The sequence below is a fragment of the Clytia hemisphaerica genome, unplaced genomic scaffold (genome assembly GCF_902728285.1).
Source record: "Clytia hemisphaerica strain Z4C2 unplaced genomic scaffold, Clytia hemisphaerica genome assembly, whole genome shotgun sequence".
Taxonomy (NCBI): Eukaryota; Metazoa; Cnidaria; class Hydrozoa; order Leptothecata; family Clytiidae; genus Clytia; species Clytia hemisphaerica.
In genome coordinates this window covers 128,274-149,143 of record NW_027103253.1, presented here as the reverse complement: position 1 = coordinate 149,143, position 20,870 = coordinate 128,274, and the positions used below count along the sequence as shown (strand labels likewise).

The following is a 20,870-nucleotide window of genomic DNA, read 5'->3' as shown; positions in this document are numbered from 1 at the left end:
GATAAAAGGTTTTCTCGTATTCCTATGAGGAAGGGTATACCTAAATCCTTAATAGACCAATTATCAAATCAGAGTCATTAGATTAGAAATTAGAATAAAATAAAAAACCCTAAATTGAACCACAAAATTTATGATAAAACAGAAATTTTATTATTACCGGATTGCTTAAACAAAATATTTCATGCAAATAAGAACAGAAAATGTTGAAATAATCCTTATGAATCAATTTACTTTCCACATATTTAGCCTGACGAAATCTCGGCAAATTTCTCTCCGCTGGTATTCTCTAAGGATAATTGGAAGTTTAAAGTTGAACTCTTCGTGTATTTTTGAAGGGAAAAACATCCTTTTACATTTAAACTATTTTCTTCGCTCACTTGTTAAATGTTTCATTATTTCGAATAATCTTGAAAGCTCTTTTTCAAATAAGTCCGAAGCTTAAGTTAGTATTTTAGCAGAATCATGATTTTGAGGGAGAGAGAGTCATTTAGGAGAGGTTACTTTAATGGGATAAACTTTCGCGGGGATGAAATTTTGCGGATTTCGCGGATTTAGGTGTCATGGAAATTTGGAACGGCCTCATCCGCGATATATTTATAGACAAAACTCAATGGTTACAATGGTTACTTGCATCAAAGAAGCGCAAATAATGCGTATTTCAACAACCAACATGCATGATTTGACAGTAAAAGTCACAAAACCGTGAAAATAGTGCCACCCGCGAAATTAAGTCCCCATGAAATTTTTGAATATCGCGGATAGGCCTAACCGCGAAATTTAATCCCCGCGAAAGTTTATCACATTAAAGTATGCGATGATTTGATTTTTAAGTACTTTAAATGTTCTATCTATTTTATTGACAAATATGACAAAATGTTTGGGTTATAAAATTATAAATATAAAGCAAACTATACTACAATTTAATAAAAAAGAATATTATATGATTTTAATACCAAAAGTTTCGGCAAATAGGGAACACAGGTCGAGTCGCTCATGAATGAATGTTCAAAATGTATGTTTTATTTTTCAGCCTTAAATTTTTAAAAAACAAATTGATTTTATTGGACCAAATTATTTCGAAACTTTGGCAACTGTAACTGTTAAAAAAATAAATAAAACAAAGCTCCATCAACTATGTGATTCACTCGAAGATTCCAGTCGATTGACCCTGGATGGCCCTGGAACGGCGCTGGCTGCTTGTAAAAGTTCATGATCTCTTGCAACATTGCATCGATTCTCACTGTATGCCGTTCCCAAGGACGAAGAACTGTTTTGGAAACGTAGAATATTGTTGGGGAATTGCGAAGTTAAGGAAGCTTCAGAATTGAAACGTCTTGGCGTTGTGCACCGAGAAACAGAAAGGTCGCATTGGTCCAACAGTTTCAAAAGTTCTTGATCGCTTGGTCCAAGAATGTTACCGAATTCTAAAATGAAAAAGTTTGAAATGAAATTCAATCCTAGGGATGTCAGCGCTCATTTAGAAACTCTAAGTAGGATTGCGGCACATTTCACGTATATTAGACAAAAATTCGGCATCAGAAATGAATTGTTTTCATAAGAGAGGATTGATCTTACCTGGCGTTTTTGAGGCGCGCTCGATGGCGGTCGTAATGTCCCACATCTGAAAAGAACAAGAGGAGGCTCAGTGAGGAACATTTATATAAATTAGTCTTCCGTTTAAGAAACTACTTAGTTACAAAATTAATTTAGAAAGTTTTGATGCATAAAAGTGTAAATATTTTGTATTGCTTTTGCAAGATGAGCACACAACACAGATATATGTATAGGTCGGCTTTAAAGAGCTGTCAAACCGATACCAGAAAGATATGGAAAAATATACCAGACTTTGAACTCAAATCTTTTGTGCAAAAATTTTAACCTAGTCGTCGTTTGTGATTTATGGGAAGCATTCAGTGATTTATAACTCAAGTCATTTTCGTGAACAAATTTTAACAGGCGAGTTTGTAGTGAAATTGTTTTTGAAGCTGTGTGTAGGTAGTTTCTGATGAGCTGGTTTAAAACGAAAAGCAATTACCTGTAAACTTCCATTTCCGTGTCCAGTGAAGAGAAACCTTCGAGGTCTGGAACCCATCCGCGCGGCTGCGTCGCATTCATGGACAGTAGAAGCTGTGATGCGCGAACCGTCAACGCTTTTACACGTCATCAGCCTGTTCGAAAAAAGAATAGTTTTAAATAGCTTCATTTTATGCTTCCTGATTCTAAAGTGTACTAGGACACAAAAACAACCGAACATCATGGAAACAATAATCGGATTTCCGGCCAAGATACAACTTGTAAAGAGGTTTTTCATGTTTTGCTAAGTTACGTAACTTCCGCCATTATGGAAGCAGACGTTCGATTAGCGTAAGGGATCTCCTCTACAGATTCGAACATTTGCTTCCATAATGGCGGAAGTTATGTAATTTAACAAAACATGTAAATTATTATAGAACTTCTGTTAAATATGGATTCAATCAACTGATGAATTCCACTTGAATGAGAAGACCTACCTTTTACCAGAGGCGGCGATTCTGACGAAAATTTGATCAGTATCTGGGACAACTTTTTGAACGAAAAGTAGTTGTTCGTCTCGCTCTCCGTAAGGACCTGAAATTAAGAAATAATCAGCCTTAAAAAAAATCAAACAGCTTTACTTAGGACCATTGTCGAAGGTAGCCGTAGGGAACCAAAAATAAATCTATATCAAAACTTCAAATATAAAGTTATCATTCCCTTACCGATCTTGTTACCAGAAGCGTACGACGCATGCGTGTTGTTTTGCTCCAATGCGACGACGTTGAACGAAGAAATGGAAGTGGGACCCGGCTGTGTTGAGATCATACCACGGAAACGTGTCACACTCCAAGTCCGTACATGATTGTACTCCGAACACACTGTTGAATATAGAGATGAAAAGTTTATTGGTAGTAGACAAAAAGACCTTCAGTATATATATTGAAAACCCTTATAAAAACTGACAGCTACAGAAAAGGGAGTCACATCTCACCTGATATGAGTTGTTTTTCACTGAGGGTGACCCTATTGACGGAGCTACGATGCACCAAGAATGTTTGAAAGAGTTGCGGACCGCTACTAACAGTCTCTGGATGATGAACGATCACACGAACGGCTCCTGATGAGGTCCCGTATGCTATCTCGATCCAATTCCCACAAAATGCTGCAAAAAGTAAAAAATAATATTTTCAAGTTATCACAAATTGATACACAGTTGACTCTCTCTAATTCGATCTTCAAGACACCAAAAATGTTCATCGAACTAGAGAAAAAATGAATTACAGAGAGTGTTTTATACCACTCCCAGCTGAAGGAACAAATGTCTTATTCAGATTACAGAAAGATTCGAATTAGAGAGAGTTGAATGTAACCCATAATATTAATAAATTCGAAAAGGCTGATTTCTTTTGTGTGTGAAATGATACAAAATACAAAACACAAAGCACATGTATAGCACGTAAAAATGTGTTGAATGTCACATCTGAATTTTGTCACATACATACTTATTAAATAAAAAGGAGGTGCACTGAACGAAAGTTCAATTAAAACGAACATGGTTTGACTTTGGATATCTTGGAGCCATTAGACTTGTGAGAGAAGAAGAAAGCGAAAATACATACTAGCTCTTGGAGTGAGATAGACAGATAAAGCAGTGATGGCATCTCCTTGCGGATCTTTGAATAGCTCTGTCACCAGTAAATCATTATCTTTCATTCGTAGTGGAAATTTATCCATGTCTATAACAAGATAGAGAGTGAGAAAAGATTGGAAATATGCTTAGAATTTCAAGCCATGGCGATGTTAGATAGCTTAATGTCGAATCGCGTTAAAAACAAGCAACTTAATTGCAGACCATTTCAAAAGACAAAGTATTTCCAAATCTTACCGACATAGAAAATGATGCCATTTGTTCCACCCAACAAGAGAACAGAACCTGCTGTATCGTAACTCGATATTTCAATCACATCTTGGACCTGAAAATGCAGAAGCATTTCATAAGAGATACACATTAATGCTAATGGTTTCTTTGAGAGAAATAGCCGTGTCTCAAATATGAAGACTGATGCAACTCTGCCAAACAAAACATATCAATCCAGGTATACTTCGTACTAACCCGCCAGCTCTTAGTGTGAACATTCCAAACTCCAATTTTACCAGTGTAACTCAAACAAACCAATTGTGTTCCAACAAAGAAAGATGCATCTATTGTAACAGTCAGATTGAAATGGCCTAAGGAATTAAAAACAATTTTTTTTGTTATCAGCAAAATTATATTATGTAAAAAATCCTGAAAATTAGAGAAATGAAAAACCCGAAGGAGCCTTATTAAGTAGAGTTTCATTTCTTGTTCGATTCCGAGATGTTTTGATGAAAAAGTGTGGAAAAAGATTATTAGTTACCAATCTGCTGTCCACTATCACAATTGTAAATCCAAACCTTCGAGCCTAAAAAGTAAACATTGATAGAATAGGTGTCAACAGATTTTACAGGTCTAACGAAATTCTTGCTTTTACCTTGTATGGGAAATGATATAAGATTGACCACCACTGACCTGAAGTGATTGCAATTGTTTTTGTTCCATGCATTTTCACGTTGAGAGAAATTTTCTCAACAGTCGAGTCTAAGTATTGACTTGTGAATATCAATCTCCAACCAACTTGATCTTCCAGCCTGAAATATGGAGTAAGTAACTTTCTATCTCCAATATAGTTTGTTCTATTCAATAACGCCCTCTAAAGACCACCGCACCTAAAATCAGAAACTTGGAATGTGCAATGCACTCTAACCTTTAAAATTGTTTCCCCTCTGTAATCTTAGCCCTATATGATGAGGGTTAGGCAATGACGCTATATCAGAAAAATAACAAAACAGAGAGTTGAAAAATACCTGTAGCAGAAGACATAGTGCGCATAAGCGATTGCAATATAGTTGTGGTGGCCTGCTATGATAAGTACTTTTCTCGGGTCCACTTCTACAAGAGAGAAGGACATTATAATATAAAATATAAGAAAAGATTGATTGGATACTTAAGAAAGAGACTTTAAGTTAGGAAAATTTGTTTCCAAATTTTAATAAGAACTTTAGGACAAACAGACCTAATCAGACAGGAACTAAAATATTGAAATAAATACAAAGACACATCATAGCTAATAAACATGAAGCTTACCATCAAATTTTAAATTTGGTTCCGAAATGGCATTCTTTAAGAGTTGAGCGCGTTCAAGAGCTGATTCTGCATTATTTGTGGTTGAGCACATGGAACTTCGTCTGGAGGTTTTCTTATCCAACGGATTAGGAGGGAGCTCTAAAGGGAATACAAAGGTCTACAATCACATGATTATGATAAGGTTATAATGTTACATTAATATTCTCAAATTAGATAAAATTCAATAAGATAATCTCTTCGTTGAAAGAATCATAAAGTAGCAAAGTGTTTTTACCAGGTGGATTGAGATATCCAATAAACAAAACATCTCCACAGGGATTATTGTCCAGTTCATTACATAGAGATAATCGACGAACTGAAATGAATTGTTTAAATAAATCTTTAAAGTAACTAGACATTATGTCCATAATTTGTGATTCTATCAATTTGTACACTGTCTACAGTGATATCAAATGATGAAGAAAATATCTGTGATTGAGAAGACTCAAAACTTAAGCCAGTTTTCTCTCAGAAGTAATCTAGTAACTCATTTGAAATGCTCGAAGTTACTATATAAGCTTACCGATTGGTGTGATACCAAAGTATTGAGCTTCATGGAGAACTATCTTTGGATCTATCCCACTGTAGATAAATAAATAAAAGTAAATATGGTTTCTGATTCAAGACTTAGTATAATCATCGTCAGACTTTACAAGCAATTCACACTGAAAAATATAAAATACTCAAGTGTATTTGAATTACTTTAGATTTAAGTCCTTGGTCCTCAAGAAATTGAGCACAGGGACGAAGGATTCTGGATCTCGATCAATGAAATACTAAAAAGAAAAACAAGCATTTAAAAATCAATGATTGCAAACAATTGAACATCAAGCATTGGGGTTAAGTGTAACTTAAGTGGAACTTTCTTTGATTTACTAAATTGTTAGAATGTAGACTAGAATGTAGAATTTGTAGAATGCTTCATGGCTATGAGAGTGGAAAGCAGTTATGGTTTTGGTCACGTATTCTACGTATGACAGTACTGATGATTTAAGTACAAAAGAATAACAGACTTACAGCACCATTCTCATCCTTTACAGAAGGTATTCTTCCACTCAGCAGACTAAAAATACACATATTTATAATTCAGCCTGTGAATAAAAAAGCTAAATGTTGTTGGATTGAAGCAAAGCAAAATAAATTTCGGAATTGAAAGCTTTAGTGTGTTAAAAGTAAATTTAGACTTTTGTTTCAAATGCAACATGCAAATCCGTATATTGTAATTTGGAAGCTCTACCAGAGCTATAAGGACTAGCAAAACTGCCTTTAGAAAGAAACTTCTGTTATTAATTATTTATTATTCAATATATTGCTTTAAAAATGTTAAAAACACAATAATACCATGAGAAGAATGAATCTGGAATCCATGTTAGAGTTGATCTTGATGTTGCAAACCTAAAAACATGTATCACATATTATAACATATATTTAACTACCAAACGTGCTAACTGCACTAGCTCAACTTCAGTATCTTTATAGTCTCTTGCAGGCCCAATTGTGAAATTAATAATTAACAATATAACAATAATAATAACGAATGTTTTAAGTGGCTGGCTCCGAAAAATCCTTGACCTTTTTAGCTCAAGAATCGTTTCCACGAAAGGCCACTACGAACAGAACAAGAGCAGTAACAAAAAGGAACACTATCGATTCATCATTGATAAAAATAGACCATATTTGGGTATCCAGCCAAAGTTTTTAGGCTAAAATTGGTGACCACAACCCTAAAATTCAAAATTTTGAAAAATTGAAAAGAAAACCCCCAGGGATTTGCCGAAGGATCAAGTTTGCAAAATTTCGGCCGAATTCAACCAATTTTTAAGTCTCCAGCCTGCCACAAAGTTTGAGCAGACAGACTTGCAGACTGACAGACAGACATTCCCAGATTCTAGCTCAACTGAAGTTGAGAATAATTATTTAATAATATCATCAACTTTCAACACATTTATTTACAACTTTAGCTCTGGATTTTTTTTGTTTTACACACACATAATAAGCACTGAAAGGCTGTAATATTTGAACACTTTGAAGTGCCATGTGCTGGACAAGAGAGCAAGAAATAAAGAAAGCTCAAACTTACTTTCTACCTCCCACATTCAAGTTGATAATTTCAGCATCTGGATAACTCATTACAACTAGTTTTGTCACTTTTATCTTTGAATAAAACATATTATTGTTAACATTTAAAAAAATTATACACTAATTATCATGTATAAAATAAAGGAAAGAAATCGATGTTACTGATAAAAGAAAGAACACTAAAATCATTGATTATAATGCACAATTAGAATAAAAGGTAGGTATTTCAGGGGCCTCAAAATCAAAGGAAATTTAACAACTAAGGAAGCGGATAGTGCTTGAAGGGAGACATATTAAGCCAAAAACTTTCTGATACAAGAAAGAACATTGTACGTCTAATTGTAATAAAAAAATTCAGGAGCCTTGCAATCAATGAAAATTTTTGCCTTGACTAGTGTTAAAAAAGGAAAACTATAGGTGACAATCACAAATAAATTCATATTCTCGTCATTTCACTTTTAGATTAGTGGTTCAATAAATAATTCTTTAGTTGCTGCTAAATTGAGAAGGGCAAACTGTCGCATCATAATAAAAAGCTTCAAGTCCATTTTTTGGAAAATTGAGTTATGACCATACGATGCTTTACACCCCATTAAGAACTTAAGAAATAGAAATAGGGTTACCCCAACCTGAAATCTCTAATCATCCAAATCCTCACCTAAATGTAAGAAACACGCAAGGTTCCAGCTAAAACTCCTGAGGAGTACAAATTAGAGAGGACCTTCAAAAAAATTCGAACTGAGAAAAAAATTAATATTCTCATTTCGTAACCTAGATAACATTTTTCTGGCATTCATTTGTTATATTTTTCTCTCTAGATGTGCAACCTGGTGTAACAAAAATCGAAAAAGATATTTGAAAGAAAATTGCAAAATCAAAAAAAGATTTAAATACAGAAAACTCGATAACCCCCATCTGAAAAATGTCACCCCCACCAACATAGGGTTACCCCTATCTGAAATTTCTCATCAACCCAACCCCCACCTATTTTTTAAAATCTGAAAATCCTCAACCCCAAGTGGGGGGGATACCCACTATGAAAATGGGCTTTAAGCTTTTAGAAAAATAAGAATTTTTATTTTACGAGTAAAAAAGCCTTAAGTCACCACTTTAGGGCAAAAAAGCCTTAAAATCAGTGTGGAAACAATTATGGATCCTGTTATGGATTCACATCCTTCTGAACATTTATCATGCAATTTTTGCCTCTTATGGCTATGTTATGCTAGTCAACTTTGGGGACTGTGTGACAATACTGTCACACATAGAATTCTTACTCTTCAGAACACTGTCTAAGACCTTTTGAGCCACTCCCTTGTTTACTGAGCTTGCCCAAAATTATTATTTTTTGAAAAAATTACCATTTTACGTTACTGTGCAAAAAATCAGAAAAAAAAATTAAAGCCAATCGCCAGAAATGCTCTTTTTCCTTAAAAATGACATAAGGGAATTTCCCCAAATAAGAAAATTTGATTTTTAAGACCAAAAATAAATTCCTGAAAAAAACTACTTGAGCCACTTTTTAAAGAACCTTGCCCTCTATCTTTATGCATAAAATCAGAAAAAACTAATGAAGCAATTTAACCAAGTCCAAAAAACCCCATTTTTAGGCACTTTTCTAAAATCAGGCTCGTCACTTTTTGGGAATCACCATTTTGCATCATTGTGAAAAAAATCAGAAAAAACTAACAAGCCAATCCTGATAAAAGCTGGTAACAGACGAACGAAGGGACGAATATTTTTTTTCTCAAAAATCAGGCTCTGTCACTTTTTGGGAATCACCATCTTGCATTACTGTGCAAAAAATCAGAAAAAACTTGCAAGCCAATCCCGAGAAAAGCTGGTAACAGACAAACGAACGGACGGACGAACATCAGTTAATTTGAAGGACCTCCATGGTAGGTAAAAAAAACACAAAACAAGAAATTGTGTCAAGATGTGAGCAGCGTATGTGTGATTAAATTGCTAATTATCTCTTCAAATTATGTACTTTTAAATTCATGTGAATCTCAGCTTTTACTCACCATTAATAACCTTGCAAAATCGCTTAATGAGGGAAGTCAAATCGATTCCATCTTGCTTGATTTTTCCAAAGCATTTGACAATGTAGACCATGACAAACTGTGCATTAAGCTCGTTCACTACGGAATAAGAGGTAATACTATCTCCAGGATTAGAAATTACCTTGCAAACAGAACGCAAACTGTAGTTGTTAACAGCAAGAGCTCAGACAAAGCCATGGTATTCTGGTGTTCCCCAAGGGACAGTATTGGGACCACTTCTATTTCTAGTATACATAAACGATCTACCATTGTGTGTGAACTCTCAAATTCATCTTTTTGCGGATGTGCGGATGATGCTCTATTATACAGAAAAATTGAATCAGTCAATAACGCTTATCAACTTCAACATGATATAAATAATCTGATTGAGTAGGAAAGGCATTTGTCCATGGAATTCAATCCAGACAAATGCAAGGTCCTCAGAGTCACCAATAAGCGCAAAATCATCCTATCTGACTATTCCATGCATAGCGAGATCCTTGAGCTTGTTGACTCAAGCTAAATACCTCAACGTATTTATACACAAAAAGTTATCTTGGAATACCCATGTCAACTACACCTTGAAAAAAGCCAACCAAATCAGATGCTTCCTGCAGCGTAACCTGCGTACATGTAACCAAGTAATCAAGCTCCAAGCTTATCGTACCTATGTGAGGCCGATTCTTGAATATGCATCAGTTGTCTGGGATCCTCATACTTCAGCAAACATCAACCAATTAGAAATGGTCACAACGCAAGGCATCCAGATTTATGTGTAATGATCGGAGATATTCGAGTAGTTCAACCACCATGATTCGTAATCTTAACCTTAAGACCCTCCAGCAAAGATGGCTTGAAATTTAACTGAACTACATGCATAAGATTCTACACGGTCGAATTGCTTGTTTATCTTCTCTTGTATGTCATGCTTGTACCGCTAACTTAAAAATCAATACCAATAAATGCACGAATCCAGTCGTATGAATACAGCTATGTCCCCTCAACAATTAGGTTGTGATATGCCTTACCAACCCATATCGTCAATGAAGAAGACCCTGATAAATTTAGCCTTAGCATTTCAAACTACGAATTTTAACTGGAATTTTTTAATTTTTCAAATTTCTTTTTGATCTTTACTTTTCTCTATCCTGAGCTAGTCCTTTTTGTCTCTTGCGATTTTACTCTTTGTGTCTTGTGTCCCCATGCTTTGTCTTCTGTTTGAACAATTTTCGCGCCGTGTTTTCTTTTTTACTTAGCACTGCTGGCCTCATCATCACCATCATGGAATCATCGACATGGATAATTTTAATATTTCAACTTTAATATTTTTATCTTACATTTTGATATGAAAATATTTATTTTAATAGTTTTTAATTTCTAAATTACAAATATTTTTCCCTACAATTCATACATTTTTTCCGATTTCCCGATCTCACTTTGATTTCTAAACTTTCTTCCGATCGGGTTAACTTTTTGGGTACTTTTAGCGTGCATTGTTTTTACAGATCATAATGTGGTGTTTCAAGATGGCAGCTCAAGTGATAAGTCAGATGTGATATTGATAAGTCAGTGTTGTACCAAAGTATTTCCAGTGTAAATCTGTTGCAAGCTTCAATTTCTGTCATTTTTTTTTAACTCAGCAAATTAAACACATGATTTTCACCAAGGGGATTCTTTTTCTACATCTCCTAAAGGTTTAAAGCCGTTTGCTCAAGTTTTTGTTTATGTTGAATTTTCTGATACTTTTTATTGCTGCTTTTTATTGCTGCTTTTTATTAGTTTTTGCAATAAAAACATATTTTTCTTGTTTGTCTCTAGGGGGGAATTGATGTTGTTATAATATTATTGGAATTTGATAAAGTTTAAAAAAGTACAGCTATGTCTAAATTTGATAAAGACTGGATGCAATCGTGCTTTTTTGGACTTCGACGTGTTTGATAAGGCGAATCGCAAAAAATTGTTTGGTTCCCGTCATTTCTACTTTAAAAAGTCTTTAGATTTGAAGCAATCATTAATATTTGGCACAAGATTTTCCAATATTTTCCAGGTGTATATGATCCTGTAGCGTTCTCTCCTTCTTTGAAGTGAGTATATTCTAAGCTTCTTTTTATTTTATTTTATCCTTTATGTTTAAAAAATCACAAAAATGTACGTAATGTATTATGTGACAGGCCATTTTTCATGCCCTTTAAGCGTCCGGTTATCGGACGCTTCCCCTCTTGAAATTACTAAAATATTGGTAAAAACAGCCTTTTTAGTAAAAAAAACACTGGAAAAAGTGCCCTTTTTGGCCACCAAAGGACGCTGCCTTGCCTTTCTAAAATATGGCCTGTGTGATAATTCAATAACTAGAACTACAGGCCAGATATCAACGATCCCATATGTTTTGACCAATTGTCCCGAGTTAGAGCAGTTGACGGTAGCAGATGACTTTTCTCCACAAATTTTCGGTTATTCAATTCTGTAAATTGTACATTATATGGGTACCCCGCAATAAGTAGCCCAATTGGGGTACTTACTGTTTAGGAACACCCAGCCTGTAGCCATTTCCCTTAGCATAATTCTTTCTCACATGCCTTTGACTCATTGGGACAAGACATGATTTTGGGGGAAACCTTGCTCAGGTTCAGACCAAACGATACCTATATTTTCTTGTCATTTAGATAAAACCACCCGAAAGTAAAGTAGTAAAAATCTGCTTTTCCTGAAGCTCTACCAATTTTTTTGATACAATTTTATATACCAATGTGATGAGAATTCTTCAGGTGACAAAATGGTATAAAACTTGTTATATACAGTACTTCACACTGAAAATTTAGAGAGCAATCTGTCAAAAACAGAAAACATAAACCATAACTTTCTCCACAACAACCTAACCAAAGCATTTTCATTAATCAGAGAAGCTTGTTTCTTATTGAGATACCAGTATTTTGTCATTCAAATGGTTGAAGATTTCTGGAGGTTTCGTTGAAAATGATTCATTTTTGTAAAATTCAGTAGTAAAACACAAGGTTAATTTTCATCTCACACTTTTACCTCCTTGACATTGAGTTGATAAAATAGAGTCAGAGATAACGCCCCCTTTGGGTAAAAAACTTTTTGCCTTTTTTACGCTGGGCCTTTTTATACACCAACCAGCAGAGCCCTGCCTGAAACGGGAGGTCCTCAGTAGTCCGACACTTTCTAGTCCGACAGTAAAAATGTCCGACGTTGGATTTGACGAATGCGTCAGTATTCCGACAACAATTTTGTCCGACAACGAGTCAAAAAAAAACATAAAAAACGAAATATGAGTCGCGGAAGAGGAGACACATCTTTTATTTAAAAATCCAAAGTCCCGATTTTGAGGTTAATAAAGCCGACTTTTCTTAAATTTTGGGAAGCTTGTTAGAGTCAAGAAATTGGATTTGGCTGTTTTATGACCCTTCTTTAGTGATTCACAACCCTGATTGGTCCTTTATTTCTAATAGACCTTTTTTCAAAGAGGCCACCCTGTTGAATAATTATGTAGTCCAGCAGAAAAACAATGATAAAACCATGCATAATTATTACCGTGAGATTGGGTAACTTGCATCAGTGGAGGCTAACATGCATAGCCCTCAAATGAAAGACCTGGCTGGTCATTAAAATACAAAGTTAAATCAAAACAAAAATGGTAGACTAGAGCTGCGAGCGGAGCTGCGTAGTTGTATTTTAATGACCAGCCAGGTCTTTCATTTGTGGGCTATGCATGTTAGCCTCCACTGATGCATTTTACCCAATCTCACGGTACAATATGCATGATACAGTAATATTATGCATGGCTCTATCATTGTTTTTATGGCTGGACTACATAATTATTCAACAGTATATACGTCCTCTTTGAAAAAAGGTCTATTATGTCAAAATGCTGCCAAAATGAACTTTTGGGCCAAATTGAAAAGTCGTCAACCAAAACACAAAATCAAAAATCTTACAAACAAAATAAGTAACTGTGATTTTTTATTTAAATAACCCTTAAATTTTCCAATTTCAACTTTTAAATCAACCGAGTCGCACTTTTAGACTCTGTAAGCAGGTGATTTTATCGAGACACAACTAGTGAGGTTTGTCACGGAAGGACAAGTGTTAAAATATAATGGACCTTCTTTTGAATAATAAAATGATTAATCAAAAATGAAATGTTGTTTTAAAACAAGTACATACCCTAGTTAGTTTAATAGGTTTATTCATTTTGAAATAAGTCGAACAACAAAAAAGTACTGCAAGCAGAAACTTTTTTTCAAATATCGAATTCCTTCCGTGACAATTTCAAGACAAAAAGTTTTTTCACCAATTTTGTGCAAGTCCACTATTCTTGATATTATTGCAAGTTCTAACTATTGGTACCCCCTAACAAAAAATGAAATTACATTCCAAAGCAACCTCCTTCATATTCACTTACAAGGTCTGAAATTATTGTCCTTCCGTGACACTTTCACCTTGTCCTTCCGTGACGGATTAAAAATATCTTGTCATTTTTAGAAATCTTGGACTTCAATGGGTCTAATTTATTGCAGGAGAGTGTCCTACAAGGTTTAGAACCATTGGGAACCAGCTCAACCCTGTATGGAGCTCAGAATAAGCTTAACTAAGGCTCCAGTACAGCGCTGTAAGCTTACAGTGTAGGCCCAGGCGGCCCTGGAAGCCTAAAAACCTGTTTTCTGGCAAAACTACTGTTCCCAGCGGGTTCTAAACACTCAAAATCGCTTCAGCACCATGGAAATATGCTAATTAGAGCCTTTGGAAGTAGCTCACTTGCTTTCAAGATTGCGTTTTTACGTTTTTTGCTTAAAAAAGCCTTAAAAACGCTTGAATAGAGCTTTTAAAACGTTTTTAGGCTATTTTAGTGAAAATTCGTCGGTTCTGCCTCCTTCGCTGGACTTCAATGGGTCTAATCCATTGCAAGGGAGTGTCCCACGAGGTTTATGACCATTGGGAACCAGCTCAGCCCTGTATGGAGCTCAGAATAAGCTTAACTAAGGCTCCAGTAAAGCGCTGTAAGCTTACAGCGTAAGCCCAGGCGGCTCTTGAGGCCTAAAAACCGGTTTTCTGGCAAAACTACTGTTCCTAGCTGGTTCTAAATCCTCTAAATCGCTTCAGCACCATGGAAATATGCTAATTAGAGCCTTTGGAAGTAGCTCACTGGCTTGCAAGGTCGCGTTTTTACGTTTTTTTGCTTAAAAAATATAATCTTTCCTGTAAAAATTTCCTAATTATTATCACCATTATAATTGAACAATAAAAATACAGTTCCAAGGTTTTGAAATGAGCTGAATAGTAAAAATGGCTATGATTCATGATATGATGTGTCACTTCACTAGTTTCAGTCAACATTTCTTACGCTATTGCTGATTTTGAAAAATAGGAATTTTTTCCTTCCGTGACGGTGTCCTTCCGTGACACTGACCTTTCTCAGTTGCAAAGGCCTGTAGCCATTGAAATTAATTTTTTTACTCAGTTCTTTTTTCAATGACAAGCAGATAGACATAAGTTTCTTCTGGTGGTATTTTGGTTTTAAAATTATCTTTAAATTCACAGGAATCTGAATCAGCATACTTTTGTCTTTTTTAATGTCTTCGCTGCGTTCCTTCCGTGACATAACCTTCAAAGTTCAATTATTCAACGAGGAAAAACTTTTATGAAATTTATTTTGCTTTGGAAGTAGTAGTACTATGAAGGCTTTAAATTCAGGACTAATACTATTTTCATTCATTTTACCATTTTTCAAAAAAAGACCAAAAAAGGCTCTGATTTCCTTCCGTGACAGGAACGGGACTTTTCAATTTGGCCCTTTTATTAATATTATCTCAAGTGAAAAACCCTTATTCAACATTCGACACTCTAAAATCTTTCGTTTTCGGACAAAAGTGACGTCGGAAAAAAAGACATCCAAATTGTAAATTTATTTTATAGATTCGAACTATTTTACTGTCGGACTAGAAAGTGTTGGACTAGTGACATGCACCCCCTGAAACCCTGAAAAAATGGCCAAAAAAAGGTTCAAGTAAAAAGGGCTGATATAGCTAGTAGTTTAGCTAGTTAGGTAGTTTTATCTGTTTTCAGTTTGTGTGGAGAGATAAACGAGGCATGAATAAAGTGGGTGAACTTACAAGAATGTAAGCCATATGGCTTTTCAACACCAAGAATTTGTGATTGACTGATTACATTGCTCTTCTATTTTGTGGCTTCGCTCATCAGCAGAGTAACTGGACCTTCGACCTTAAGCTTACTTAATGTCAAACAAAATCAAGAATCATCAGCAAAAAAAATTAGGGTGCCCAATGGAGAAAGAAAGACAGGAGGTGCCAGATTTGAAATTGATTTCCAAAGCAAAAATTTCCATAAAATTTTGGATCTTGCTTTACCTGTAACCTATCGATACTTCTAGCAGCTCTCAGCGTGCGCGAACTAGCCTATTGAAGAGTGCTCTACTAGTCTAGAACGCGGGAAACACAAAAAAATAAGGCGCGAAATCGACAAAAAGATGGCCGATTTATTTTTTTGGGTACGTTTTTTTACCCTACATTTCACTATTTTATTTGTGGAGGATGCCACCAGCCTGCCAGCCACCGTCAGCCAAGTAAAAGATACTGAAAAGACGAAAAGATCATACAGGATGTAAGTCTAAAAAAATTATCATAATTCGTCAAGACAAGAGTGTCAATTTTTGTTACCTATTTCATATTTGCAATCTTAAAACCTTTAATGAGACTGATTTGTATAGTGATTAGTGCAGGATCCATTGATTCATTACCTATAAGTAATATGCACTTGATTTCGCAGACTGAATTGATTTTTATGGATTTTATGCCTCTTTGAGAGACACTGAAGCAAGGCCAAGCCAAGGTTATTAGTAATTAGTTATGCAAAAAAAAGGACCCTGATGCATCACACATACCGCCATTTAGCCCACGTTTTTGAGAGTACATTTCACTAGTCTGACACTCTCTATTCCGACAGTAATTGAATTGAATTGAATTGGATATATTTTCGCTGCAACGCAGCAGGATAACCCCTTATCCTGCCAAAAACAGTCTGAATCTAGACAAAATTGAATCAGCCCAAAAGTAAGTATGTCTACTCCAACTGCTATTTTGTCCGAAAAATGTCACACAATCTGTTATCAGAGCCTCTTCTTTTGTCTAGCAGCGACCTACCCAAAATTAAGACATCTTAGAAACAAACTATTTCGCCAATTCTGGTCGATCAATTTTTTATCTTGTAAATATGACCCATTCTTCTACTTTCTCACTAATCAGTTACCTCTCTCACTCCCACCACTCCAACAGAAAATGTGGGCTTGCCAAAATGTGTTTTCAAAATTTATTTCAGATATAAGACATTTTTAATAAGCTTGTGTAAAGGAAAACTATTTAAAAAAAAAATTATTTGGCTGGCATTTTTCTGAAACACTAATTCTTTCTATCACTCATTGTCTGACAAAATCTGTTTCAGAAAATTGGCGCAGCTGTCAAATGTATTATTGGACTTTTTTACGGTAGGACTAGAAAGTGTCAGGCATTTGAGTTCCAGTTTAGCCTTGGGGGAAGTGCTTCATAAACAAAACAGTCACAATTTTCGAATAAGTGGGTGGGATAAAATTTTTTATGAGTTGCAATAATTTTATCTTTAAAAGCTCTTTTCTTGAAATATTTATGTACTCTCTTCATTATCTACTCATGCTTCTGATTTGATATTTGTGTGAATTTCTCATTAAATGTTTTTTCTATTTATTTATTTATTTATTTACAGTAATATATTTCCCAGGTCTATCCACTTCTATGAAATAATCATGCTTAACATTTTTTCTAACTTTCTATGTAATCATCAAATTTGAAAAAGGTTCTCCATCTTTTTCTCTTTTCATCTTCATTTGCTAAAGTTTTCTGAATTATGTTTTCAATGGTATATATATGATATATATGTTGTTAGGATTGAAGCATTCCATGTAAAATAGCGAGGAAAACAAAAGTTAATGCATACACTTAAATGAATGGACTTTGATTGGATTTGTTTGATTATTTCAGAGGCTGGAGAGTTATATCCACTCAAAAAGATACTTTGCAGAATATGAAATTTAACCTTCCATCCCTTAATCCCTGGAGCTACATGCTCCCTTTATTCATGAGTACTGGTAGAAAGATTGCTAAAATATGCCTTTCCCAAAACTTCACCTTACTAGAGTCTTAGTGATATTCAGTATTTGAAGAAACATTATTGTTTTAGTAAAGTAAGATAAAAGACGTAAAAAAGATAAAATAAGGGCATTGGGATTGGAGCTCTCTCAAATCTGTAATATTAATTTGATTATATCAATGTCCCTAAGACACTAAAATGATTCCAGTCTATAGGAAAAATTGACTCAAACAAAATGAAAATTATTTTTCATTCAATCTTATAAACCTTGTAAATTTTAGAGGGAGCCTTAAATCTTCCTAGTTAAAGGCAGAAAACTCAATAAGGGAAATCAAGGCTGACAAGGGATTATTTCTAAATAATATTTCATAATACATTCACAAATTTCATAAAGTGTGCACAGGAGTCTCCACCCCTCCCCTTCTGACTACCCAAACCTTTGAATGTTTTGTTGAAGGTTTTTCAAGTTTTGTGGAATTTTTAGAACAAGCATGGAATTTTGCCAACCTTATACAAGATTGTTTTGCTGAAGATTGTACGTAAATGAAGTTTTTAATTTTTGACAGGGCATGTTACTGTTAACAAACAACTTTCTCTTATGATATGATATAATTTGTCTAAAATTCCACAATTTACACAATTCTTACAAACTAAAAAAGTTGCTTAGAGAAAAATGCCTTGGTAAGCAAGAAAGATTTGTGATATCCAAAAATATTTTTACTGAGCCTCTTGAAATTCTACACACCATTATTTCTTAATCCTCCCTTTACAAGGCTTTCTTTCTCTACCTTTGTTAAGTGGTTTTTGGAGAGGCTCCACCGCCCCCCTACAAAGGGGTGAGGGTTAACACTATAAAATACATGGGACTGTATTAACGTCGATGTAAAAAGTGAATTTTAATTTTCTTGATTGTAATTTTTCGTACCTGGCTACCAATCCTTAATCATCTGCAGACTGATTCATCCGACAAACCCAAGAATGTTATTATCTTATGGGAACGCTTTCAAGAAACTGGTTTTGTTTTACAATTTTGCAACAAGAATTTAAAAGGAATTTCATTGAAATCGGATTATTTTATCTACCACTTTTAAAAGTCATTCAATCAAAGATAGCTTTAGTTTCTGTATATTAAACGTTTTTTTATAAGAACATCCAACATTTTTAGGACCTTTGGATGTTCTTAACTTTCTGAGATTTAAGCCTAAAAATGTTCTTAACATTTTTTTATTTTCACCATTTTGTGAGCATTTTTGTCCATTTTCTTTAGAAATTGGCCATTTTAGAGTCTGCAAAGCCTTAAAATGTTCTTAACTTGTTCTTAACATTTTGGCCATTGAAGCCTTATGTTCCTATATAGTTTGTTTTTATAAAAAAGAGCGTGTACATAAATGGTAGTGATTCTAAAACTGAAATTGTCATAAATGTATTCGTTTTTATCTATTCATATTTTCGAACACAAAAGAAAGAGGGGTTTACCGTATGTTTAAGAAGGCCACAGAATCGTGAATCGTCTTTATTCAACATCTATATCACCGATGAGATCAATAAAGATTGTTATCTTTCAGACGTCTCTCTGATTCTTTGATGGGTCAATCAGAATTTTTCTTCACCCACAAACTATTAAACTGACGTCACCTAAATGTGCTTCGATAATATTTTTACTTCTGACTACCAAATAATTATCATTCCAGTCTAGGAATATATTGTGGTAATCGACATTTTTATAATTAAGAAGTTACTCTTTGCCTTTTTTCATTCTTTTATATTGTATCAACAAAGTGGTTTGAGGCTTTTAATGGGATGAAAACTAAATGTGTGACGAATTTTAGGAAAACATAATGGGATCTAATGTTGGATATTCGCAAGCCTAAATAAATACAATAACCTAAGACATGATAATCTCGTCTTTATTTAATAAGACGATATTCAATTTATAGCTCTTAAATCTTTTAAAGCGATCCATTAATGAGATAATTACCACTTAACATGCTAACTTGACATTGAGAGCGATTCGTCATTGGATTGAAAGGTTGAATAAAAAAATAAGATAACAGTTGTTGTGTAATTGTGAAAATCTTTTGATTTCCTTACTTTCAAAAAGATATTTTACAAGATTTTGATGATTACTCAAATGTTAAGTAAAACATCGAAGTTATTTGAACGCTCATGTCCTTCTTAAGTGCTCATTCGAAAGTTTAAATGTCCTTTTTTTAATCTGAACGTTTATGTCATAGCAAACAGTTGATCAAAAATCCCCGAAATTTCTTTCAAAGATTCTAACATCGCCAAGAAAACTTTGTATTTTACCAATTGTAATACCATCTAATTTATAACTGTATTATCCATTGTCAATTTTATGTTGAACCCAATCAGGAACGTATCTACAAAACAAATATGCCAAAGCTAGTCCAGGAACAAAAGCTGCTGCTACTAATAATGAAGCTAGCTCATTTGTTGCTTTGTAATCATCAGAGTCGTCTATTGGGATCGCTGTCGTCTGATTGGACGCTAGGGTGGTATTGGATGTAGTGGAAGGTTCTAGTGTCGTCGTTGTCGTTGTAGTTGTTGTGTTTGAGACATCTCTCACTCTTCTCGAATTTGGGAAGATGAATTTACCATCTATAAGAAAGCGAGATTTTGTTTTAGTTGACTGAATTCCTTTTTAAAGATTCGAGGAAGTTATGCCGAAGCTAAACAAAGATTCGTTTGGCCTTTCGTTCTTTAAATACAATACTGTGATTAATATAATACTCTCTATTCTGATAATAAAACGAATACTTGGGGTCTCTCGAAATTTAAGCAAATAACCGAAAGATTCTTAGCCACATATTGTTATCACTTAGTTGTACCAGCCACCTAATATATTGAACTACTTACAAGCTAACTGTATTGAGAAACAAAGCCATAAAATGAAACAAATCTTTGTTGAGTTATTCATCGTGGAATGTTCTTTAAACTTGACCAATCTGCAAAATGATTTCTCGTGAAGCTGCACCAGGCTTTGTAGCTCAGCCTTAAGTCTTTCTTTTTATATATTATAATTTAGATGTCATATCAAAAGATAAAATCAAAAAGATTTGATGTCAAGGACAACCTGAACTAAACAAAGTAAATAAACAAATTGTATGTCTCGTACTTTCGTGTGATATCTCTGAGTGAGAGTTAGAGGGGAGTGTTAAACAAAAAATATTTCTTTAAAAAAAAACCCACCATATTTGCATGTATAGAAATAGCCTATAGAAGTCTCTCTGAATTCATTCAAGTTTTATCATATCTGTTTTTAGCCTAGTCTTGAAAAATTGATGAATATGTTAATCAGTTTTTTTGATTAGGATAAATTCGTTATCTCAATTTTTCTCTCTCTAAAGTTAGGT

The 20,870-nt window shown here is 34.4% G+C and overlaps 2 protein-coding genes and 1 long non-coding RNA gene across 3 annotated transcripts in view; 1 reads left to right on the top strand and 2 right to left on the bottom strand.

Annotated features, from left to right (window-relative positions):
* Positions 1–828: 828 nt before the first annotated feature.
* On the bottom strand, positions 829–7,381 carry LOC136798201 (BTB/POZ domain-containing protein KCTD3-like). Its single transcript, XM_067054783.1, has 19 exons — positions 7,302–7,381; positions 6,563–6,616; positions 6,239–6,284; positions 5,924–5,997; positions 5,745–5,803; positions 5,457–5,537; positions 5,183–5,320; positions 4,903–4,987; positions 4,568–4,686; positions 4,416–4,460; positions 4,130–4,245; positions 3,902–3,989; positions 3,636–3,752; positions 3,008–3,178; positions 2,739–2,894; positions 2,511–2,607; positions 2,036–2,168; positions 1,576–1,621; positions 829–1,424 (listed from the first exon to the last, which is right to left on the bottom strand). Exons 1-19 carry the CDS (start codon positions 7,349–7,351, stop codon positions 1,129–1,131), a joined length of 1,971 nt encoding a protein of 656 aa, XP_066910884.1. The 5' UTR covers positions 7,352–7,381; the 3' UTR covers positions 829–1,128.
* An 8,510-nt stretch (positions 7,382–15,891) lies between these two features.
* The window catches only part of LOC136798121 (dentin sialophosphoprotein-like), a 43,279-nt gene continuing 38,300 nt past the window's right edge, over positions 15,892–20,870 (top strand). The window contains exon 1 of the mRNA XM_067054708.1: positions 15,892–15,978. The gene's annotated coding sequence lies outside the window, so the exon portion shown is untranslated. The remainder of the gene's footprint in view (positions 15,979–20,870) is intronic.
* On the bottom strand, positions 19,551–20,656 carry LOC136798196 (uncharacterized). The gene is made up of 2 exons (XR_010845360.1): positions 20,374–20,656; positions 19,551–20,115 (listed from the first exon to the last, which is right to left on the bottom strand). It is a non-coding gene; the product is annotated as an uncharacterized lncRNA (long non-coding RNA).

Excerpts from the sequence above, each read along its gene's own strand:
- LOC136798201 (XM_067054783.1), bottom strand. The coding sequence starts at position 7,351 with ATGAGTTATCCAGATGCTGAAATTATCAACTTGAATGTGGGAGGTAGA. Across the intron at positions 3,753-3,901 it reads TGGCATCATTTTCTATGTCG|ACATGGATAAATTTCCACTA; the intron begins GTAAGATTTGGA and ends ATCTTGTTATAG. Across the intron at positions 1,425-1,575 it reads GCGCGCCTCAAAAACGCCAG|AATTCGGTAACATTCTTGGA; the intron begins GTAAGATCAATC and ends TTTTCATTTTAG.